Genomic DNA, 25,289 nt, shown 5'->3' with positions numbered 1-25,289 from the left:
TGATTTTGTATTGGTTTTATTTAAATTTTACAGAAACCTGATTAGAGTTAAGTATGTAATTATAAGTCCAGTAACAACTTCTACAAAAATGCACATACAATGCCAGAACTCCTTAAAAGCAACTAATAACGTATTTGTGTTTTGCATAAAACATGCATTAATATGTTGGCCAAAATCAGTCTCTACAAGAAGAGACAGTCCAATACAGTCGATAAGAAAACTAGTTGTGAACAACAGGTAAAAAAAGAGGTTTCCAGTTAATGTGAAAGAAGGAATAGTACCTTTCATAAAACAAGCCCTTCAGCGTTGGGTTAACTGATTGGTACTATTATGCTGCATATAATGTAACACATCACCTCCAAGACTTGGTCCTGATCGGTCATAGGAAGTAAGGGACTTTCTGGTAGTTACATCAGATATTTGAGAAGATTAAAAGCTTTCTGGACATGATGGTATACTAGTAGTGGAACCTTGCAAAAAGGGTTCGAAACATTCTCAGACTTGGAAGAGCTCCCAAGCTTGATAAACAGCCTCAAAGACACCCTGAGCCTTTGAACGGAGCCCTCTGCACAAGGCCAGCTCAGGGCTCACCAGCATGTCCTACGGCCACAAGAGCTTCCAGCTCCACTTACCACCCTTCGTGAGGATCTGTAATTAAGAGACTGAGTGCTGAAGAACATGGTTGTGCCATTTCTTTGAGGCTTTGACTTTTTATAAGGCCTAGTTCATCTCATCCAGGGATTGGGCACTCAAATGAATACATGGATGCTGGACACATAAGGAGTATTAATATACATGATGGCCCCACAGCCTGAAATGCTTTTATTAACATACATCAAGATGTGTCTCCGACTGTCAGGAAAGACCTTGTTCCTCCAGAGGGAGAGAAGCTGAGGGCTCTGTGTGTATCACAAGGCCTTTACTCCATAGACTGAGGGGCGTTAAAGAGGTCTCGTATCAACCGAAAGGACTTCCCCTCAAATGTGGGGCTCTGTACAACCTTCCATGAGGATCTTCAAAAACAAGATCTCATGTCGCTAGGGAAGCGGCGGCGGACGTTAACATTATATACACAAAACTCTGCATTCGTGCGGCCTCGGGCCTTGTTTGGAATCTCTTCCACAGTCTGTCTCTTCCAAAACAGGGCTCCCTGCCCTGCTTACTACAAGTAAGCTAACTCAGGAGCTGTTTTCTGTAGCACAGATTCGAGGGGGAAAATAATAATTTATTGGGGTTCTAATAACATTTTCATAATAGAATATCAAAATAGGTCCATTTTTGATATATGCTTATGAATATCCCTGATAATATCAAGAAATCCAGAGGACTTCGTAAACCACCAAGATTTCACAGGGGTGAGACCCGGTCTGTTTTCTAGGCAGCAGAAAAGGGACTAGTATACTGGCAAATGTTCTCCAGGAAGCCCTGTGAGCGCTACAGTACTGAAATTCTAATTCTAGTGCCAGTAGAATCGTGAACAAAAATTTCACTTGAACTGTATTAGTGAAATTCATAACAAAGGTTTGCTTCCTCAGCCCTATCACCTGCTAATCTCTCTGCTGTGACAGACATCCAGACCAGAAACCATCAGTCCCGGCTACTCTGGAGGTTGGGCCTAGAGAAAACAAGCCCCAAGATCCTTTCTAAGCTATGACCAAACCTCAGAAAACAGGGATGTGAAAGAAGGAGCAGACCAGGCTTGAGGAAGCTTTGACCCAAGGCACCACGATCATAGGGGCGAGGGGACCTGCAGGGGTTCTAGGTGGCGGGAAGAGAGCCTTCCGTGACGCCTGCGGAGGAGGTTCTGGGAGGCAACAGCTCTGTGGCAAAACACACACCTCTGGGAGTGAAATAACAGATCATTAAACAAGACACCAATTTGCTTTCTCAAAACCAAATCAAACTTTAAAAAACTAGGCAAATAACCCTGGGTGCACTGGAGTAGGAGTACACTGGAGAAGTCTGTGGAATGAGCTGCACTAGCTGAGTCACAGAGGACACTGGCTGTGACGTCAGCATCCACACTGTGGCTACTGCAGCTAAAGAGAATGAAGGGAGCGCGAGGCCTCTCCAAACAGAGGAGGACGGAAAGGGGGCCGAATGTGAACCACACCTCTTTTATTCCAAGAATGGGAAGTGCATTTTCATTGGCCTGAATGAGAAGCTTCATACTCCACTCTAGCTGCAGTAATACTGCATCCCGTCCACTCTTCTTCTCTTTTTTGACTGAAACTCTTCAAAGAACTGCTGAATGTCCTCTCTCTTAACAACCTGTTGATGAAAAGCAAAGATTATGAAAGAGAACTAAGTAACAGAATCGCAATTATGAGGCCATAGCATTCACAAACAAGTCAAATGATACTGCTAAGAATTACATTCATGTGCAGTTAATGATACCATCTCCATTTTCTGTTTTTTTTTGAGATGGAGTCTTGCTCTGTCACCCAGGCTGGAGTGCAGTGGCATGATCTCGGCTCATGCAACCTCCACCTCCTGGGTTCAAACCATTCTGTTGCCTCAGCCTCCCCAGTAGCTGGGATTACAGGCACGCACCACCATGCCCAGCTAGTTTTTGTATTTTTAGTAAAGACAAGGTTTCACCATGTTGTCCAGCCTGGTCTCGAACTCCTGACCTTATGACCCACCCACTTCGGCCTCCCAAAGTGCTGGGATTACAGGCTTGAGCCACCGCGCCCGGCCACCATCTCCATTTTCTAGGAGGGATGCTCAGGCACACAGGGCTGACCTGCTCAGAGCCACACAGCTGGGCACAACAGCAGAATGGTTCCAAGCTGGGTGACCCCTACTGCAGTATCCCTTTACAAAATGAGACAACAGCAGCACCTATCTAGCAGGGTCAACTGAAGGCTGGATGAGCGACAACACCCACAAAACACTGCCTGGCACGTGGCAAGTTCTCAAGATGAGCTGAAATTGGCAGAGCCAGCACACAAACTGAGAACCCCAAAGTCCTCCTCAGACCACTGCCCACACCCTCTTACCACAGCTGTGTTTCTGAATGTCCTCCAGCTCTGCAAAAGCACCCACAAAAAACAAAATGTACTATACTGGGAGATTGTGCTTTCTTTACCAGCAACAGAGGTGTTAAGAAAAAGGAACTAAAAAGCTTTTCCCTCTGGCCAGGCACAGTGGCTCATGCCTGTAATCCCAGCATTTTGGGAGGCTGAGGCGGGTGGAACATGAGGTCAGGAGATCAAGACCATCCTGGCTAACACGGTGAAACCCCGTCTCTACTAAAAAAATACAAAAAATTAGCCGGGCGCGGTGGCGGGCGCCTGTAGTCCCAGCTACTCGGGAGGCTGAGGCAGGAGAATGGCATGAACCCAGGAGGCGGAGCTGGCAGTGAGCCCAGATCATGCCACTGCACTCCAGCCTGGGCGACAGAGCAAGACTCTGTCTCAAAAAAAAAACTTTTCCCTCTTTGTCATCAATGAAAAAAACAAACTTAAGAGTCCAAAATTAAAGATATTTGCTATATACATAGAAAAATAATTGGGAAAAAACTCATACTATAGAAGCAGCACTTTGAATAAATCCACCTTATGCAATAAAAATGGAAATTTATCTATTTTATTGGAAAAAGGATTTAGTGTCCCATACAAAGGTGTTTATGATATTAGCAAAATAAAATATTACAAATAACAAAATAAGACAAAGGGAAAATACAAATAAAGAAGCAAACTGGTCTAGGTGCAGTGGTTCACGCCTGTAATCCCAGCACTTTGGGAGGGCGAGGTGAGCAGATTGCTGGGGCCAGGAGTTCAAGAACCAGCCTGGACAACATGGCGAAACCCTGTCTCTACTGAAAACACAAAAATTAGCCAGGCATGGTGACGGGGGCCTGTAATCCCTGCTACTCAGGAGGCTGAGGCAGGAGAATTGCTTGTACCCGGGAGGCGGAGGCCGCAGTGAGCCGAGATCGTGCCACTACACTCCAGCCTGGGCGACAGAGTGAGACTCCATCTCACAATAAACAAAACAAAACAAAACAAAAAGCCAACTGGACAACCTGGCAGTCCCTGCCCACCCCAACAGCGAGTCTGCGCCAATGGATCCATCGAAAGCTGTCTAATGCCATCACAGAAACAGGTTTGTTTGTTTATTTTTTGAGACAGGGTCTCCCTCTGCAACCCAGACTGGAGTGGAGTGGCGCAATCACAGTTCACTGCAGCCTCGACCTCGTTGACTCAAGCAAACCTCCCACCTCAGCCTCCCAAGGAGCTGGGACTATAGGGTGCACGCCACACCTGGCTAATTGTTTGTTGTTGTTGTTTGTTTATTTGTTTTTGAGATGGAGTCTCGCTCTGTTGCCCAGGCTGGAGTGCAGGAGTACAGTGGCACAATCTCGGCTCACTGAAAGCTCTGCCTCCCGGGTTCATGCCACTCTCCTGCCTCAGCCTCCCGAGTAGATGGGACTACAGGTGCCCGCCACCACACCTGGCTAATTTTTTTTTGTATTTTTAGTACAGACGAGGTTTCACCATGTTAGCCAGGATGGTCTCGATCTCCTGACCTCGTGATCCGCCCGCCTCAGCCTCCCAAAGTGCTGGGATTATAGGCGTGAGCCACCGCGGCCAGTCCACGCCTGGTTAATTTTTAAATTTTGTGTAGATACGAGGTCTCACTATATTACCCACACTGGTCTCAAACTTCTGAGCTCAAGTGATCCTCCCACCACTCCCTCCCAGAATGCTGGGATTATAGGTATGAGCCATGAGACTCAGCATGTTTGTTTTTTAATAAGGTAACACATGCTTATTGTTCAGAAAGAAGGACAGTGAGACAAGAAGAGTGAAGGAAAGAGAAAGAAAAAGAGAGCACGTGAATGCATTTCAGCAAAATGGGAAAGAGATAAAGAGAAAGAAAGGCCGGGCGCGGTGGCTCAAGCCTGTAATCCCAGCACTTTGGGAGGCCGAGGCGGGTGGATCACGAGGTCAGGAGATCGAGACTATCCTGGCTAACATGGTGAAACCCCGTCTCTACTAAAAATACAAAAAACTAGCCGGGCGTGGTGGCGGGCGCCTGTAGTCCCAGCTACTTGGGAGGCTGAGGCAGGAGAATGGCGTGAACCCGGGAGGCGGAGCTTGCAGTGAGCCGAGATCACGCCACTGCACTCCAGCCTGGGAGACACAGCGAGACTCCGTCTAAAAAAAAAAAAAAAAAAAAAAAAAAGAGAAAGAAAGAAAGAGGGGTATAAGGTGAAAACTTCCCTCTCATTCCCTAGTAAGTGCTGCTAACATACTCAAAATATCAATGCTAACTTGGAATAATTTTCTCAGACCAGTAGCTGATACACCAGTTTCACAAGCACCAACAGTAATACTGCTGCTCAACCAGTGAGGAATCTGAACCCCTAACAGAATGCAGAGGCTGAACACAGCCTGAAGTGACTGCAGCTCAAAATTCTAATGTACTTGGCTAAATGGCATGGGAATTTACACTTAACAAAATGCTAATAAATAGGATACTTGCAAGGTGCAAAACGAAGGATCTGTCCCTACCTTGGATTACAAACGTTAACCACAGAAAGCCGGTAAGCGAAAGGAAATAGTATCTCTAGCAAGGATACTGTAGGAGGAGACCTAGCAACACACAAATGAGACTGTGCAGCTTTTGGTTTCTGGATATCCTCCAACGGCCACAGCTAACGTGCAGAGGAGAAATGCTAGTGAATGAATACTTGGGTTCAATAAAAAATCAGTTTTTAAATTTATTTCAGAAAATTTGTAGTTCTTAGGTTTATTAATTATTATTGCTTTTTAGAGACGGGGTCTCGCGCTGTCACCCAGGCTGGAGTACGGAGGTATGATTATAGCTCATTGGAGCCTCAAATTCCTGGGCTCAAGCGATCCTCTGATCTCAGCCTCCCAAGTAGCTGGGACCACAGGCACACATCACCATGCCTGGCTAAATTTTTTTTTTTTTTTTGTAGAGGCGGGGTCTCATCATCTTGCCCAGGCTAGTCTTGAACTCCTGGGCTCAAGCAATCCTCCCACCTTAGCCTCCCAAGTGCTGGGATCACAGGCATGAGACACTGCACCCAGTCTAAGTGGTTTTTTTTGTTTTTTTTTTTGTTGTTTTTATTTTGTTAGATACAAACATTAAATAAAAGGCAGTCTATCATCTAAAACAGCTAGAACTTATTAACATTATCCCTATGGACAAATACAACCAAAGCAGATAAGCTTTATGGCAACCTGAGGTTTTTTTCTTTTTCTGTGAAGATCTGGTTAGTAATGTCATGGAACAAACAACAAAAATACCACATTTTTGTGACCTTTTAAATTATCTGGTCAGATAAAACATTCTCTCCTAAAGAGTGGCTCTGGTGATAACAAGGACCCGGATGTTTAAGATACCTGTGAAGACTTTGAGTAAAAGTCTCCAACGTGCATGAAAAAAGAGAACATGCCTACCTTTTTCTTTTATGTAATTTTAAGTATATGTGTGTGATAAAATAAAGAAAAGAGGGCATGCCTGCACACTATCTGAAACACCTCGAATGTCCACACACAGAGGTTACCACACGGAGGCAGAATGCCCCATCACACCCATGAACATTCTTAGTTCTAGCACCAAAGAAGCTTGAGTCTGTATTAACCAGAGGATAGTCTCTGCAACAGAAACAAGAATAACTACATTAAGTTTTAAGAACTGTAGGGAAAGACGGGTGCAGTGGCTCACGCCTGTAATCCCAGCACTTTGGGAGGCCGAGGTGGGTGGATCACGAGGTCAGGAAATCGAGACCATCCTGGCTAAAAACCCCATCTCTACTAAAAATACAAAAAACTAGCCAGGCGAGGTGGCGGTCGCCTGTAGTCCCAGCTACTTGGGAGGCTGAGGTAGGAGAATGGTGTGAACCTGGGAGGCGGAGGTTGCAGTGAGCCGAGATCACGCCACTGCCCTCCACCCTGGGTGACAGAGCAAGACTCCATCTCAAAAAGAAAAAAGAGGCCGGGCGCGGTGGCTCAAGCCTGTAATCCCAGCACTTTGGGAGGCCGAGACGGGCGGATCACGAGGTCAGGAGATCGAGACCATCCTGGCTAACACAGTGAAACCCCGTCTCTACTAAAAAATACAAAAAAAACCTAGCCGGGCGAGGTGGCGGGCGCCTGTAGTCCCAGCTACTCGGGAGGCTGAGGCAGGAGAATGGCGTAGACCCGGGAGGCGGAGCTTGCAGTGAGCTGAGATCCGGCCACTGCACTCCAGCCTGGGCGACAGAGCGAGACTCCGTCTCCAAAAAAAAAAAAAAAAAAAAGAAAAAAAGAACTGTAAGGAAGTAGGAACTATTCCCAGTGATAGTGAAGAACAGTCTCTAAAACCTAAGAAAACCATTTAGGAGAAGGCTCTTTTAACTTTACAATTCATTTTGCAGAAAGGCAGCCGGCAGCACTGTGACCCTCAGGCAGTTAAATGTTCTTCCCACATTTATGACAAAGAAAGAAACCACCTAGCCTTTGGCGGGTGGTGGCGAGCGCGGAGAGGACGCCATGAAGGCCTCGGACACACTACCAGTACAAGGTGGTGGGTCGCTGCCTGCCCACCCCCAAATGCCACACACCGCCCCTCTACCGCATGCGAATCTTTGCGCCTAATCATGTCGTCGCCAAGTCCCGCCCTGGTACTTCGTATCTCAGTTAAAGAAGATGAAGAAGTCTTCAGGGGAGACTGTCTACTGTGGGCAGGTGTTTGAGAAGTCCCCACTGCGGGTCAAGAACTTCGGCATCTGGCTGCGCTGTAACTCCCGGGGCGGCACCCACAACATGTACCAGGAATACCAGGACCTGACCACTGCGGGCGCTGTTACCCAGTGCTACCGAGACATGGGCGCCCGGCCCACTCCATCCAGATCATGAAGGTGGAGGAGATCACAGCCAGCAAGTGCTGCCGGCCGTCAAGCAGTTCCACGACTCCAAGATCAAGTTTCCGCTGCCCCACCGGGTCCTGCACCAGACCCGTCAGTACAAGCCACGCTTCACCACCAAGAGGCCCAACACCTTCTTCTAGGTACAGGGCCTTCGCCCGGGTGTGCCCCAAATAAACTCAGGAATGCCCCCCACCCCCCACAAAAAAAGAAAAGAAAAAAAGAAAAAAACGACCTAAAGTAGGTAGACAGAGATGGTATCTTCTAAGAAAACAGGGCTCAAGACAGCCTCCCGAGTAGCTGGAACTACAGGTACAAGCCACCATGCCCAGTTCTTTTTTCTTTTTTTTGAGATGGAGTCTTGCTCTGACACCCAGGCTGGAGTGCAATATCACAATCTTGACTTACTACAACCTCCACCTCCCAGGTTCAAGCGATTCTCCTGCCTCTCAGCCTCCGGAGTAGCCGGGATTACAGGCACCCGCCCTCATACCCAGCTAATTTGTGTATTTTTGTAGAGACTAGGTTTCACCATGTTGGCCAGGCTGCTGTTGAAACTCCTGACCTCAGGTGATCTGCCCACCTCAGCCTCCTGAAGTGCTGGGATTAAGGAGTGAGCCACCACACCTGGCCACCATGCCCAGTTTCTATTCTAAACTATGGAACTTAGAATTCCAGAAAATGGGTCTGGTGTTAATTTTTCCTGCCCATTTTCCCCTCCCCCTCCCAAAGATCCATGCTTCAAGGTGAGGACCAGCAGAATCGGTACTGCGGATTCCTTCCAATGATCTTCTGCCAAGCTACAAGTACTCTCTGAGAGGCCGCGTCCTCTCATCATGCCTCCCGGCCCAGCTGGGGTTGGTGAGGACTCCCAGTGTAACTCTGGTGTTTTACTACCTCTTACTCATTTCCCTTAGCCTGCCAATTTGCTCAAAATAGTCCCTGAATTCAACTCTCAAGTACCCACTTAAGTCACAGTCATTTTTTCTTTTTTTTTTGAGATGGGGTCTTGCTCTGTCACCCAGGCTGGAGTGCAGTGGCGCGATCTCGGCTCACTACAACCTCCACCTCATGGGTTCAAGCGAGTCTCCTGCCTCAGCCTCCCGAGTACCTGGTACTACAGTTGCCTGTCAGCACGCCTGGCTAATTTTTGTATTTTTAGTAGAGATGGGGGTTCACCATATTGGCCAGACTGGTCTTGAACTCCTGACCTTGTGATCCGCCCACCTCAGCCTCCCAAAGTGCTGGGATTACGGGTGTGAGCTGCTGCGCCCCACCAGTCACAGTCATTTTTAATCATCAAAGGAAATAAACACTTCATTCAAAACTTACAGGGCTATGATTAGAATTCTTTAACTCAACATACCGTGCCTTCATCAGCAAATCTCTTGAGATAGTCTTTAAGTTCAGTCTTCAAATCATTGTATTCTAAATCAAAACCACAAAAGTATTTACATTTAGATAAACCATTTGCTTTCAAAAACAAAATATTCTTTGCCATTGACACCTGACTGTTAATAATGTAGTTTAAATAAAAATTTTCTTAAGTGAAAGCTGCATAGAAACTCGTTCCCAAATTATCTGCACTTCCTCCATGTTGATATCTGAGACTCTTTTTCATTAAAAAATAAAAAGCGGCCAGGCGCGGTGGCTCACGCCTGTAATCCCAGAACTTTGGGAGGCCGAGGCGGGTGGATCACGAGGTCAGGAGATCGAGACCATCCTGGCTAACACGGTGAAACCTCGTCTCTAATAAAAATACAAAAAATTAGCCAAACGCAGTGGTGGGCGCCTGTAGTCCCAGCTACTCAAGAGGCTGAAGCAGAAGAATGGCGTGAACCCAGGAGGCAGAGTTTACAGTGAGCCGAGATCACGCCACTGCACTCCAGCCTGGGTGATAGAGTGAGACTCTGTCTCAAAAAAAATAAATAAATAAAATAAAAATAAAATAAAAAGCAAAAATTTTTAAAAAGCACAAGTGGCCGGGCGTGGTGGCTCACGCCTGTAATCCCAGCACTTTGGGAGGCCGAGATGGGCGGATCACAAGGTCAGGAGATCGAGACCACGGTGAAACCCCGTCTCTACTAAAAAAAATGCAAAAAATTAGCCGGGCGCGGTGGCGGGCGCCTGTAGTCCCAGCTACTCAGGAGGCTGAGGCAGGAGAATGGCGTGAACCCAGGAGGCGGAGCTTGCAGTGAGCTGAGATCGCGCCACTGCACTCCAGCCTGGGCGACAGAACGAGACTCCGTCTCAAAAAAAAAAAAAAAAAAAAAAAAAAGCACAACAAGCAGAGATATTCTAATCCCATAAAGATTAAGAATTTTTAAAAGGGCTTCCTCTTTCTCTGGAATTCTGGTAGCTGAAATAACCATGGACTTGTTGAATATTTATTTTATTTTATTTTATTTTATTTTATGAGATGGAGTCTCACTCTGTCACCCAGGCTGGAATGCAGTGGCACGATCTCGGCTCACTGCAGTCTCTGCCTCCCAGGTTGAAGTGATTCTCATGTCTGCCTCCCGAGTAGCTGGGACTACAGGCACGCACCACCATGCCTGCCTACTTTTTTGTGTTTTTAGTAGAGACGGGGTTTCACCATGTCAGCCAGGCTGGTCTCGAACTCCTGACCTCAGGTGTTCCACCTGCCTTGGCCTCCCAAAGTGCTGGGGTTACAGGCATGAGCCATCGCGCCCAGCCCACACAAACTGACTCAGTTTACATTATGTACAAGGTACCTTGAGGGCTACAAAAATCTTTTAGGTGCAGCCTCTCTCCTTGAAAGTGTTTACTCTAATAAAGGCAAAAAGAAATTAACAGTTATAAAAGACAAGGTGCAGTGGCTTGAACCTGTAATCCTAGCATTTTGGGAGGCCGAGGCAGGCAGATCACCTCAGCTCGGGAGTTCAACACCAGCCTGGGTGACATGGTGAAACCCTGACTCTACTAAAAATACAAAAATTAGTGGGGACCGGGCATGGTGGCTCACGCCTGTAATCCCAGCACTTTGGGAGGCCAAAGCGGGTAGATCACCTGAGGTCAGGAGGTTGAAACCAGCTTGGCCAACATGATGAAACCTCGTCTCTACTAAAAATACAAAGTAAATTAGCCAGGCATGGTGGCGGGCGCCTGTAATCCCAGCTACTTGGGAGGCTGAGGCAGGAGAATCACTTGAACCCGGAAGGCAGAGGTTGCAGTGAGCCGAGATCGTGCCACTGCACTCCAGCCTGGGTGACACAGTGAGACTCCATCTCAAAAAAAAAAATTAGTGGGGCACAGTGGCATGCGTCTGTAGTCAACAGCTACTTCAGAGACTGAGGCAGAAGAATCACTTGAGCCCGGGCGGCAGAGGTTGCAGTGAGCCGAGAATGCACCATTGCACTCTAGCCTGGGCAACAGAGCAAGACCCTGTCTCAAAATAAATAAATAAATAATAAAAGACAGAAATGATTGAGGTCATAAAAGACACATAAAAGTGGTGGCATCCAGGTGGAAATGGCTGGGATAGAAATCACTAAGTTTGGCATGCTGCCCCTGGGTAGTGGTGGGGGGATGTAAAAGCCTTCAATCAAGGGTTTGGGGGTATTTTCTCCTCTAGTGGTTTCCTGTGAACCACTGAAGCAACCTCAAGAACTGTCAAAATGGTGACATGCCTTGCTCAAAAAGATGACACATAATGTCCAAAAAATTGTTTCAATGGATGGAAAAATTTTATTCATCCATCTACCTTTTATCAGAATAGTGTATGTTGTGGTTTCTCAAGCATGTAATTATTCCAGCATGTAACTCTGCTTCAATGGTAACAGCAGCTGAATACCCACCAATATGAAAATCAAGCAATGATCTACAATTCACAATTTTAATTCTTTGAATTAAATTAAAAATATAGGTGTTTATTGCCCCCTTTATAGTTTTTTACATAGTGAAAGAAACTATGAATTTTCACACACACACACACACACACACACACACACACACACACACACAGAGAGTATTTACCACAAATGAGTTCCACTTGCTGGACTCTATTCATGCTGCTAAGGGTATCCATTAGGGGATCGCTCCTGTCAGTGGCCTGGGCAATCTTGCCTTTGTTTTCATAAGCCAGAACTGTGTCGTATTCATCTGTCAGGAACAAGACATCCAGATCTCCATACATTTTCTTTAGAAAAAAAAACAAAAACAGTTTCCCCATTAGAATTGTTTATCATTCTCAGAAAGTCAGTGTCATCAGAATCACTAAAAATGTTATTTTTTAAATATTAAGACCTAGAAAAACTGGAACCTCTTAACACAGAATTGCTAGAAGGATTTATTCTTTTTGCCCAAATTTCTGTCAGCATTCTCCCAATTTCCCAGATGTCATAGAGTCTATGAGATCTTTATTTAAAAATCACTGATTTACTGTAACTTTCTTTTTTTTTCTTTTTCTTTTTTTTTTTTTGTGAGACGGAGTTTCACTCTTCTTGCCCAGGCTGGAGTGCAATGGCACGATTCCGGCTCCTTGCAACCTCTACCTTTCGGGTTCAAGCGATTCTCCTGCCTTGGCCTCCCAAGGAGCTGGGATTACAAGCATGTGCCACCATGCCCAGTCAATTTTGTATTTTTAGTACAGACAGGATTTCACTATGTTGGTCAGGCTGGTCTCAAACTCCTGACCTCAGGTGATCCACCCAACTTGGCCTCCCAAAGTGCTGGGATTACATGCGTGAGCCATCACACCTGGCCAATTTACTGTAACTTTCAACCAGTGTTTCCAAGCAACTTTTTGATATAACAAAGAACTGCTATTTGCCTAAAGATAAGTAAACTAAAATTAAAATAAGTAAATTTAAAATACTGCATAATTATCCATTTCTTCCACAAACATTCCAACTGTAAGTACTATGTCATAAATTTGCTTAATGTAAAAATTTTGAGGGTCTCCTAAACATTAATTCCATAAATATACTGTTCAGGTGCTCTTTTTATTTTCCTTTCTTCCTCTGGTACAAAAACTGAATGTTTTTCCCAGGTGTCCTTATTTTGGGGCACAGTACACAAAACATGCTAACACTGAAATTAATCAGATACTTCACCATACAGTCCTGGCAGGTACACAACTTGCTCCGCCAGTTCAGGGGCCAATAGGTGGCAGTGTCCTTCTTTATAAACTGCTTAGCCTTAAGCTCCTGAAGTCTGCAGCCAGATTTTGATTCTGCGTTGAGGCTTTCATTCTTAAACACTGTCTGAAATAAAATTAAGTTTTGAAGCATGTTTTTTAAACTACCATAGTTTTCATAGTTTAGATTTTGTAAAGAGATTTCTTTAGGCAAAGGATAAAATTGAAATCCAAAGCCATAAGTTTACAGAATTAATTCCGCTTCAGTTTTCTTTCTTTTTTGTTGAGACGGAATCTTGTTCTGTCGCCCAGGCTACAGTGCAGTGGCATGATCTCGGATCACTGTAACCTCCGCCTCCTGGGTTCAAGCAATTCTCCTGCCTCAGCCTCCTGAGTAGCTGGGATTACAGGCAAGTGCCACCATGCCCGGCTAGTTTTTGTAATTTTAGTAGAGATGAGGTTTAACCATGTTGCCAAGGCTGGTCTCAAACCCGTGACCTCAGGTGATCTGCCTGCCTTGGCCTCCCAAAGTGCTGGGATTATGGGCACGAGCCACTGCACCTGGCCCAGTCTTATTTCTTGATGGCTTGTACTTCACATATTACCTGGAGATCAGATTCAGAACTAGAGCTAGCACATGGTTCACTGTTCTGCTCTGCTTTAACCTCCTGGACATCATCCTTTCCCTGTTCTGGAACATCCTCTTTGAGGGTACTATCTTGATGCTCTCCATTTTCAGCTTTAATAACTTCCTGATCACCTATTCCATCAATGTTCCGCACCAATCCATCATCCTCAGTGGATATTTTGGTTACTGTGGGTTCAAAGAAAAAAAAAGAAAAACACATACACACATATCCACTGACCTAACAGACAATAAAATCCCAACAGACAATGCAATCACTTATTCTATTATTATTATTATTATTATTATTTTTTTTTTGAGACGGAGTCTTGCTCTGTCGCCCAGGTTGGAGTACAGTGGCCGGATCTCAACTCACTGCAAGCTCCGCCTCCCGGGTTTACGCCATTCTCCTGCCTCAGCCTCCCGAGTAGCTGGGACTACAGGCGCCGCCACCTCGCCCGGCTAGTTTTTTGTATTTTTTAGTAGAGACGGGGTTTCACCGCATTAGCCAGGATGGTCTCGATCTCCTGACCTCGTGATCCGCCCGTCTCGGCCTCCCAAAGTCCTGGGATTACAGGCCTGAGCCACCGCGCCCGGCCTGTTATTTTTTTTTTTACAGACAGATTCTCACTCTGTCACCCATGCTAGAGTGCAGTGGCATGGTCTTGACTCACTGCAACCTCTGTCTCCCAGGTTCAAGCAATTCTCATGCCTCAGACACCCGAGTAGCTGGGACTACAGGTGCGTGCCACTATGACTGGCTAATTTTTTGTATTTTTAGTAGAGACACGGTTTCGCCATGTTGGCCAGGCTGGTCTCGAACCCCTGATGTCAAGTGATCTGCCTGCCTCAACCTTGCAAAGTGCTGCGATTACAGGTGTGAGCCACCACGTCAGGCATACAATAGCTTTTGCTTTTTTTTTTTTTTTTTTTTTAAGATGGAGTTTTGCTCTTGTTGCCCAGGCTGGAGTGCAATGACGCAATCTTGGCTCACTGCAACCTCCACCTCCTGGGTTCAGGCAATTCTCCTGCCTCAGCCCCCTGAGTAGCTGGGATTACAAGCATGCGCCACCATGCCTGGCTATTTTTTATTTTTAGTAGAGACGGGGTTTCTCCATGTTGGTCAGGCTGGTCTCAAACTCCTGACCTCAGGTGATCCGCCCGCCTCGGCCTCCCTAAGTGCTGGGATTACAGGCATGAGCCACCACATCTGACCTAAAATCGCTTTTTCTGGTTTTAAAATATTTCAGAATCTGGAAAAAGAGATTAGTCCACCATAGTCTCCGAAATACTGAGAAAGAAAATACTAATGCTTCTTTAGGTTATGTCTGTCTAACCCAAAGAATTCAAATAATTGAACAGTTTATTTGAAAATATCAATCACTGCTTAAGCACTTTACACATAAAGGAGAAAATAATGTACTGTACTTGTTAGAGACAGAATAATACAAGAAGTAGGAGGAAGAGATTGAACTGTAAACACAGACAGAAGGGTACTTTTTTAAAAACAGCTTTTCTTTATGGGAGGAAGAAATAAAAAAATGATGGGTGTAGCAGCACATATACTCTGAGACAGAGAAGAGAAACGATAGGGGAGCTCACATTGGATGCCAGCATTTCAATGTAATAGGAGATGAAGCCATCTGCTGACGGGAGAGGAAATGAAGGGAGAGGCAGGAGATCAATTTAAAAAACCCAATTAAGCTGGGTATGGTGGCTCACACCTGTAATCCCAGCACTTTGGGAGGCCAAGACAGGTGGATCACCTGAGGTCAGGAGTTCAAGACCAGCCTGGCCAACATGGTGAAACCCCTTCTCTACTAAAAACAGAAGAATTAGCTACGCATGCTGGCGCATGCCTGTAATCCCAGCTACTTGGGAGGCTGAGGCAGGAGAATTGCCTGAACCCAGGAGGCATAGGTTACGGTGAGCCGAGATTGTGCTACTGCACTCCAGCCTGGGCAACAGAGCAAGACTCCGTCTTAAAAAAAAAAACCCAACGAGTAAGAACTATACATAGATAGGTTCAGTATTTGTGGACAGTGAGAGAGATCACTGGAAAGGGTATGAACAGAAAGGGAGCAGCACTTAAGAACTCTGAGGCAAACTGGCCAGGCGTGGTGGCGCACGCCTATAATCCCAGCACTTTGGGAGACCGAGATGGGTGGATCACTTGACATCAGGAGTTTGAGACTAGCCTGGCCAACACAGTAAAGCCTTGACTCCACTAAAAATACAAAAATTTGCCAGGTGTGGTGGCATGTGCCTGTAGTCCTAGCTACTCTGGAAGCCACATCACAAGAATCGCTTGAACCCAGGGGGCGAGGTTGCAGTGAGCCGAGATAGCACCCCTGCACTCCAGCGTGGATAACACAGCCAGACGTTGTCTCAAAAAAAAAAAAAAAAAAAAAAGACAGAAAAACATGAGACTGGAGGTACAGCTATGCTGCTCATGGTTTGTACAGTGAACTGATCTCTAAAGATGAGAAGGGCAAGAAATTATGAAGCCAAAGCAGCAGATACTACGAGTTTAACTGCCACCTTAAAAATATATTAAGAAACACATAAAGCATTACCAGTAAGACATTTAATGCCTCAGGACCATTCATTAATTAGTTGTTTTAATTTCTTAGTGTATAATAAAAGCACCAGATAGGCTGGGCATGGTGGCTCATGCCTGTAATCCCAGCACTCTGGGAAGCCAAGATGAGTGGATCACTTGAGCTCAGGGGTTCAAGACCAGCCTGGGCAACATGGCGAAACACTGTCTCCACAGAAAATACAAAATTAGCAGGGCGTGGTAGCGTGTGCCTGCAGTCCACTTTTATAAGGGCACTAATCCCATTCATGAGGGCTCGGACTTATGAAACAGGCCCAAGCGAGCTTGTTTGCCCCTTTTAACAGGTACGGACACATAAAAGGCTCCATCTGTGAGGAATGGGCACTCAACCAAACCACTGACTCTGCAGGCACCTGAATTTTGGACTTCCCAGCCTCCAGAACTGTGAGAAATATCCGTCTATTGTTTATAAATTACCCAGCCTAAAGTATTTTGTTCTAGCACCCCAGATAGACTAAGACACCACCCCCTCGCCAACCGATACCATGTGTTATAATTAACAACTTATTTCAGTTCTATGTATCTTTCAAAATCCATTTGAAAACTGCCTCCTCCATTTTCTCTAACTCTGGTCTCATCAATATTCTGCATCATATCATTTAAGTATAAATTTGTTTTTGGTAGTGTCCCAACCAATCTATGCACCTTGCGGAGAAAGAACACATACTATTTTTTGGTTTTTTTGTTTTTGAGATGGAGTCTCGTTCTGTTGCCCAGGCTGGAGTGCAGTGGCATGATCTCAGCTCACTGCAACCTCTGCCTCCTGGGTTCGAGCGATTCTCCTGCCTCAGCCTCCTGAGTAGCTGGGATTACAGGCACGTGCCATGATGCCCGGTTAATTTTTGCATTTTTAATAGAGACGGGGTTTCGCCATGTTGGCCAGGCTGGTCTCAAACTCCTGACCTCAGGTAATGCACCTGTCTTGGCCTCCCAAAGTCCTGGGATTAGTGAGCCATCGTGCCTGGCCAGAACATATACTATTTTATAACCACAGAGTTAAAAATAGTTGCTAAAAATTCTGAATTGAACACACAAATTTCACAAGCACAAGTTTATGGCACAGCAACTTCACAAAGATACCTACCTGCCAATTGCGCAGCATAAGCCCACAAAAAGGAACAACGTTTCATGCAGGCCTGGCATACCATCTCTTGAAAATCCCCACTCTCGGGGGGAATGGCACCAAGATGCTGTGAATACAGAACACCAAAAATTTTCTTGTGATTGCCACACTGTCCAAAATGCCCATTATTTTACAAATAAATACTGTAATAATACACTGATCATATCACTAAAATTTATTTTTAGAAGAGTAATTATAATGTAAAATATAACCTTTATCTCTTTGTGATGACAATGGTTTCAAAAGGTAGAACATTTTCCTTACCCTTCCATGGAACCAATCTTCACAGACCACACACTGGATCATCTCATCTGGAATCTAGCAGAGAAAAGCAGTTTGTTAAGGAGTACACTGAATTCGGGAACATGGAAGTAACCTGGCACGCAGTAGAATAAGATACTAAATATTCGTTCCACATGAACTGGTGTTCCAAAGGCTTACATTGAGATAAGCCCTCTACAAACAATCTCAAAGCTCTTTCACATCAGTTACTTAATATCTGATTCTCACAAAACGGTGTAGACAAGGAGGGCATTCCCATTTTATACAAAACTCAGGCCCAGGCAAGTAATGTGAATGGACCGATGCAGACAGTGACAACTGGGACTTTTTACCACACCATCCTTTAATACAATACTCAGTTGTATTACTGTATAGGATGGTCACTCCAGCCTTCTTTATGATATTGAAAAATTAGACAATGCTTTTCTGCTGCAGAAAAACCATCCTGCCAAGTACACTGAAAAGTAAATGTCAGGAAAACCCTCTTGATAGATAACTCCTCTAATTTGAATAAATTAAATAATTAAATGCTGGCCCTAGGAAAATAATATACCAAAGAACATAGACTATTTGGGAGATGACTTTCTTTTATTCCCAGGCTCTCATAACTGTTAATTAACATCCCAATGTTGTTCTGTCCTTTTCCTATTGTAGGCTTCTTAAAGGGAAAAAAAAAGCACATATTGTGGAACAGAAGGAGCTGTAACACTTTACTACATGCCTTAAAATATCCAGTTTTGGCCAGGCACGGTGGCTCACGCCTGTAATCCCAGCACTTTGGGAGGCCAAGGTGGGCGGATCGCCTGAGGTCAGGAGGTTGAGACCAGCCTGGCCAACGTGGTGAAACCCTGTCTCTACTAAAAATACAAAAATCAGCCAGGCATGGTGGCAGGTGCCCGTAATCCCAGCTACTCAGGAGGCTGAGGCAGGAGAATCGCTTGAACCCAGGAGGCAGAGGATGCAGTGAGCCGAGATCACGCTACTGTACTCCAGCCTGGGTGACAGAGCGAGACTCCGTCTTAAAAAAAAGAAAGAAAAAAAATTTCAGTTTTAAGATTTTATTTTTGCTAACTCAGAGAACTTCAATCTGTCCCTGTACATAATTTGGTTTAATAATTATAGTTCGAACGCAATTAGAAAACAAGGAAGAAGGCAGAAGGCTAATATCTCTAAAGACAAAAAGTACTCTTTCAAATCAGTAAATACCCAAACAAAACCCAAACCAATCAAAACATGGGCTGAGGATATGAAAGGACAATTCAGAGGGAAGGTTATTACGGATGTCCAACGAACTCATGAAAAGATGCATAATCTCACTTATCATCAGGGAAAGAAAAAAAATTTAAGATACTATTCTTCATTTATCAAAATGGCAAAATTTCCAAGAACTGGTAATATTCAGGGTTGACAAAAGTGTTGGGGAAAAAACATTATCATATACTGTTGCTGGTTCAACTTTTTTGGCAGATATGATCACAATTTTATTATTTATTATGATTATTATTTTTTGAGACAGAGTCTCGCTCCGTCACCCAGGCTGAAGTGCAGTGCCGCAATCCCGGCTCACTGCAACCTCTGCCCCATGGGTTCAAGTGATTCTTGTGTTTCAGCCTCCCGAGTAGCCAGGACTACAGGCATGAGCCACAGTGCCCGGCCAATCACAATTTTAAACACCACAAATACACTTTGATCTGTCAATTCTACTGATCCATTCTACATAAATACTTGGAGTATACTCAGTTGTATTACTGTATAAGGATGTTCACTCTAGCTTTCTTTATAATATTGAAAAATTAGATAATGCCATTCTGCTGTAGAAGAACAATTCGGTTGACTAACTTATGGCATATGAAGTTATAGGATACTCTGCAGCAGTTAGAATGGGGTAAGTGTGTTTGCTGACATGAAAGAATGTCTATGATATACTGGTGAGAAAAACCAGCTGCAGAAGTGAGTGTACAGAATTTTCACTTCGGTTAATGGAAAGGAAATTACACATTGAAACACATTCACTCAAAACACTTTAATGTGCACAGAAAAAGACCTAAAAATACACACACCAAAAGTGTTAACAGTGGTTAGGCTTGGGAGGTAAGAGGTGCAGGAGTGAGGAAGAACTCGTTTTGAATTTGGCATATATTTCTCATTGACATTTTTTTTTTTTTTTTTTTTTTTTTTTTTTGAGACGGAGTCTCACGCTGTTGCCCAGGCTGGAGTGCAGTGGCGCGATCTCGGCTCACTGCAAGCTCCGCCTCCCGGGTTCCCGCCATTCTCCTGCCTCAGCCTCCCGAGTAGCTGGGACTACAGGCGCCCGCCACCGCACCCGGCTAATTTTTTGTATTTTTAGTAGAGACGGGGTTTCACTGTGGTCTCGATCCCCTGACCTTGTGATCCGCCCGCCTCGGCCTCCCAAAGTGCTGGGATTACAGGCTTGAGCCACGGCGCCCGGCCGACATTTTTAAGAGGATGCTGTTTGTATACCCCATTTCTTTCCGTAGAGAGACAGAAGAAATTGAAGGTCATTTCTTAGAAAGTGTTAGGGGGCAGGGGGAGGCAGTCAGGGAAGGAGAGGAAGGGAAGAAGCTCTGGCTTTGGGAAAGTCCTCTCCAATATTTCATTCTTTTTTTTTTTTTTTTTTTCTTTTTTTTGAGACGGAGTCTCGCTCTGTAGCCCAGGCTGGAGTGCAGTGGCCGGATCTCAGCTCACTGCAAGCTCCGACTCCCGGGTTTACACCATTCTCCTGCCTCAGCCTCCCGAGTAGCTGGGACTACAGGCGCCCGCCACCTTGCCCGGCTAGTTTTTGTATTTTTTTAGTAGAGACGGGGTTTCACTGTGTTAGCCAGGATGGTCTCGATCTCTTGACCTCGTGATCCGCCCGTCTCAGCCTCCCAAAGTGCAATATTTCATTCTTATGATGTAAAAATGGAAAGAACGGTTGAGATGTGTACCAATTATAGATCCGACCCAGATTCATAAGAAAAGATAAATCTAGAACCCTTTCACCATCCCGCACTGCCTCCCGAAGAGCCAGAGGCTCAGATATGACAAGCAGTTGAGGAATCAAGGCTAGAGGGGACACACTCCCAGGTTTAACTTCCAATTCTCTTACCTCGTCTTCAGGATCAGGATAAGGTCTCTTGCAAATGCAGTACAATCCAAAAAAGTTGTCATTGTACTTATTGCCAGAATTTACCTTTGCTTTGTCCTGAAATATAATATTGATTTCAATAATAATATGGTCTAATTTTAACTATAATTTCACACATTATAAAATTAATACATTCAATACATTTCCACATTATTTCCCCCAAGAGGCTGATCTTTAACTTTCAAAGTAGGAAAAAAAAACCTCACTACTACTAAAGGGATACTTTTTTCAGGATACAGGGAAAAAATAAAATTTTGTGTTTGTTTTTGTTTTTTTTGGTGGTAATTAGGAGAAATTAAATACACCTATTCAGTAAAGTGGAGATAAAAGTTAATCATAAATATTAATTATCAATCTATGTGAACTGACATTGGCCTGGAATTTCAAGGTACTTCTTTTTCCTTTTTGATAGAGATGGGGTCTCACTACGATGCCCAGGCTGGTCTGGGTTCAAGCCATTCTCCCACGTAGGCCTCCCAAAGTGTTGGGATTACACGTGTGAGTCACCACGCCCGGCCTTATTTATTGGTTTTTCTTTTTCTTTTCTTTTTTTTTTTTTTTTTTTTGAGATGGAGTCTCGCTCTGTCTCCCAGGCTGGAGTGCGGTGGCACAATCTTGGGTAACAGAAACCTCCGCCTCCTGGGTTCAAGCGATTCTCATGCTTCAGCCTCCCGAGTAGCTAGGATTACAGGCACACACCACCATGCCCAGATAATTTTTTGTATTTTTAGTGGTGGGAGCATTTCACCATGATGGTCAAGCTGGTTTCGAACTCCTAACCTCAAGTGATCTGCCCCCCTCGGCCTCCCAAAATGCTAGGATTACAGGTGTGAGCCACTGTGCCAGTCTATTTATTGTTTTCGTTTTGAGATGGAGTCTTGCTCTGTTGCCAGGCTGGAGTGCAGTGGTGCAATCTCAGCTCACTGCAACCTCTACCTCCTGGGTTCAAGCAATTCTCCTGCCTCAGCCTCCCAAGTAGCTGACCGAGTAGGTAACTGGGTGCCACCATGCCCAGCTAATTTTTGTATTTTTAGTAGAGACAGGGTTTCACCGTGTTGGCCAGGATGGTCTCGATCTCCTGACCCTGTTTATTGTTTTTAAGTCATATCCTTTGCTTTAAAAGCCTCAGAGAATAAGTACAACCAATATAATTAAACCTGAATTACTTTCAAGTACATCTCTTCCCCAAACCTTTCATATTAATTACCATCTATCTTGTAGGCTCTCAACAGTTTATATAGTTTTTCCAACAAAGTAAAAAATTAAATGGCCATCTGCAAAGAATAAGCATAAGAACTTCTTTTTTGGAAAATATAGGTATTTGTTTTTTACCCCCTCTGGCAAATATTAACCCCAGCTGCTCTAACTGCATTTATAGTTACAGTGTTTACTTACAGGAAGTAATTTGCATTCCAAAGTTTTAAACTTGCTGTTTCCACAATCACAACGAAAATTTCTGAAAAAAGGAGGAAATAACAATTTTATTTTTCTTTTTACAAAATCCAATTTAAAATTTCTTCAAGCATTCAAGCACATAAGACTTCACAATTCTGGAAATTAATATGTACAGAAGCAAATATTTATATCACATACACACAAACACACACAAGTAAAATGATGGTAGAGAAAGATGAGTAGTTTGAGTTTGTACCATATTATGTTTTTAAAGGCTCTGGAAACTCCAATTATATAAAATAATTACATGAAATTTCACTACTGTACAACAGCTTTGCATGAAAAAACATGATAAGGAAAAAGTGTAGATGGGACAGAATCTACACTTCAAAAGCATTTAGTAACAATCTCTGACTATGTTTACCTTTTTGTGTATAGCTCAAATAGTTTGTGACTTCCATGACATTCATAACTGCAAGCTAAACAAATTCCTGCTGGTTCTTCTCCCTCTGGGGTGCAGGTACTACAGGCATATAGTGCTTGCCTCTTTACTGAGCCCTAAAAGCCCCCAAAATGGAAAAGAGAATTAATGTAATAGCATGGCTTACCTAATACCCACACTAGGAACTGAAAAATAATTAAAATCAGATTATCTGTGGTCAAGATCTTTCTGTAAAAACCATTAAGACTAAAAAGTTTACACAGCAGAGCATCAACCAAAACACAGTTGTGTTGCATGTTTCATTTTTATACTAGTGCTTTTCATGCAAGCACTTTTTTCTTTCTTCCTAATTTATTTATTTTTTGCAGAGACGAGGTCTTGCTATGTTGCCCAGGCTTGTCTCAAACTCCTGGGCTCAAGCAGTTCTCTGCCTTGGCCTTCCAAAGTTCTGGGATTACAAGCATTAGCCATGACACAAGTCAGCACTCCTTTCTTAAAGTGATAGGATGTCTGAATTTGTCAGTCGGCTGTGAATAAATGAATCTGTTTAATCATTTTAACAGGTGAAAACACAGGAGCATATGTATAGGTTTATGTAAGTAATATCACACTTTCATCCTGGAAAATGTTTGTAAATCCACCAAAGAGAGAATCAACACATGCAAAGAATCTCTTTGATTTTTAGGAGATGCATGCTGAAGTATTTAGAGGTATAGTGTCATCATGTCTGCAACTTATTTTTAAATAGTTCAAAATTTTAAAACAACAAATTTTAAGTAGAAAAGGAGATAAATGTGACAAAATGTTAAAAAGTGAATATGTAGGCTGGGTGCAGTGCTCACGCCTGTAATCCCAGCCCTTTGGGAGGCCAAGGTGGGCAGATCACCTCAGGTCACGAGTTCAAGACCAGCCTGGTCAGCGTGGTGAAACCCCATCTCTAAAAAACCCCATCTACTAAAAATATAAAAATTAGCTGGCCGTGGTGGCGGGCATCTGTAATCCCAGCTACTCGGGAGGCTGAGACAGGAGAATCGCTTGAACCCGGGAGGTGGAGGTTGCGGTGAGCCAAGATCATGACATTGCACTCCAGCCTGGGTGGCAAGAGTGAAATTCCATCTCAAAAAAAAAAAAAAAAAGTGAATATGTATAATAGGTATAGTTACCTTCCTCTAGGAAGGAGGAAGAATAGACAAGGAGGCTTCCGGGATGCCAGTAAAATTCTATTTCTTTCTTTTCTCTTTTTTTTTAAGTTCTTTTCCAATAAGCCTTTTGCACTCCTAATGTTCTATTTGTTGATCTGGGTGGTGGGAACATGCACACTTTCCTTTCAAGCTGTGTACATGATTTGTGCAAATTTCCATATTTTTTTTTTACCACAATAAAAAGAAAACATTAAGGGAATCCATTTTATAAAGGTAACTACACTTCAAAAATAGTTTACATACAGACTTAGAACTTTTTTTTTTTTTTTTAAGGAAAGCAGGCGAAAAATTGTTTTAGTGGTGACCAAAGGTTTTAAAGTACCTGGGGCTATGTCTGGATACCAGGTTTATTCAACAATCTAGCACTTTGCAGTGTAAACTAAACTTGGTCAACAACGAGAACTGGTATTATGACCTCAGTTCATACCACATAATGAATGCAAGTCTCTCCTCTCATCTCCCCAGTGTTCCAATCCACCCCTCTGCCTCGGTAACCCTTCTTCCTGCCAGTTCTTATCCTTTGTCAGTCTTCTTCCTACCCATCCTTTTCCATTTTTGTGCCTCGAAGTATAGGGTGAGTCACTAAACACATCACACCCCCTCAAACACTTGCTCACTCACAACGTCTTCCAAATGCCAAATAGATCCTTTTCTCCTCTCTCCCCTCCCCTGCCAGAGCCACTTGCTGTTCTGTTTCCGGTCTATTTCCAGGGGAGGAGGGCAGACTGCAGACAGACATGGGTACTTGCTCCATTTTGCCAAAAAAAGAAAGAAAAAGTACTAGCTAGCACTTGTCAAACTAAATTGCAGAGGAACTAGCTGTCAAGGAGCTCACCGCAAATCCCTATGGATTTGAAAATCTCTTTAACCTGACGTCTCCCATTTGGTCCCTAATAAATAAATAAATAATCTTAGGATGGGAAAAGCAGGGACAAAGATGTCTGGATCTGAGAGGTCGCGGGCTGGTTTCGTGAAAAGCAGTGGTGCACCAGGACGAGGCTGGAGAGGACGGACAGAGCAGCTGCTCCAGGGTCCTTCCTGGCTGGCCGGACAGAGTTAGAGAGAGGGGAGATGGGGGCCCCTGCTGGACACAGGCTGAAGGGGGCCCAGGAGGTTGGGGATAAAAGGGAAGGGTGGGCTTGGGGTAAGGAAGCGGCAGACTAACGGCGGCCCCGGACCACCACTGGGGAGACGACTGCGGCAGGCGGGAATAGGGACAGCCGGGCCGGGAAGGGGAGGTTCGGCGGGAGCCGCGGGAGACAAGGCCCGGGCCGCGTGCCCACCTGCGAGTAGGAGCACTTCTCGGAGTCGCTGCCGCCCAGGACAGCACACGCCTCATTCTCCAGCTCCTCGTCCTCCTCGAGGACGTCGACCAACGATACCACGGGCTCCAGCTCCGACTGCCGCCCAGCGGAGCCCTCGGCTCCGGCCATCCTCAACTGTCACCCGAACCGCGGCTCGGCCCCGGC

General features: G+C 44.6%; 1 protein-coding gene and 1 pseudogene across 4 annotated transcripts; one reads left to right on the top strand and one right to left on the bottom strand.

Moving 5' to 3' along the window:
* On the bottom strand, nt 1–25,289 carry UBR7 (ubiquitin protein ligase E3 component n-recognin 7). 4 transcript variants are annotated; one of them, XM_015453216.3, is made up of 11 exons: nt 25,104–25,289; nt 22,601–22,734; nt 22,177–22,237; nt 20,743–20,838; nt 17,616–17,669; nt 17,313–17,418; nt 13,589–13,797; nt 12,961–13,110; nt 11,882–12,044; nt 9,252–9,313; nt 1–2,271 (listed from the first exon to the last, which is right to left on the bottom strand). In XM_015453216.3, the coding sequence occupies exons 1-11, from the start codon at nt 25,251–25,253 to the stop codon at nt 2,179–2,181; spliced, it is 1,278 nt and encodes a 425-aa protein (XP_015308702.1). In that variant the 5' UTR covers nt 25,254–25,289; the 3' UTR covers nt 1–2,178. The 4 variants fall into 4 exon arrangements, with proteins under 4 accessions (XP_015308702.1, XP_015308703.1, XP_015308704.1 ...); XM_015453217.3 differs by lacking the exon at nt 12,961–13,110; XM_015453218.3 differs by lacking the exon at nt 22,601–22,734.
* Nucleotides 7,512–8,028, top strand: LOC102120035 (large ribosomal subunit protein eL20 pseudogene; annotated as a pseudogene).

Source organism: Macaca fascicularis, chromosome 7, assembly GCF_037993035.2.
Source record: "Macaca fascicularis isolate 582-1 chromosome 7, T2T-MFA8v1.1".
NCBI lineage: Eukaryota > Metazoa > Chordata > Mammalia > Primates > Cercopithecidae > Macaca > Macaca fascicularis.
The sequence above is the reverse complement of the archived record's forward strand: the minus strand, read 5'-3'. Positions and strand labels throughout refer to the sequence as shown.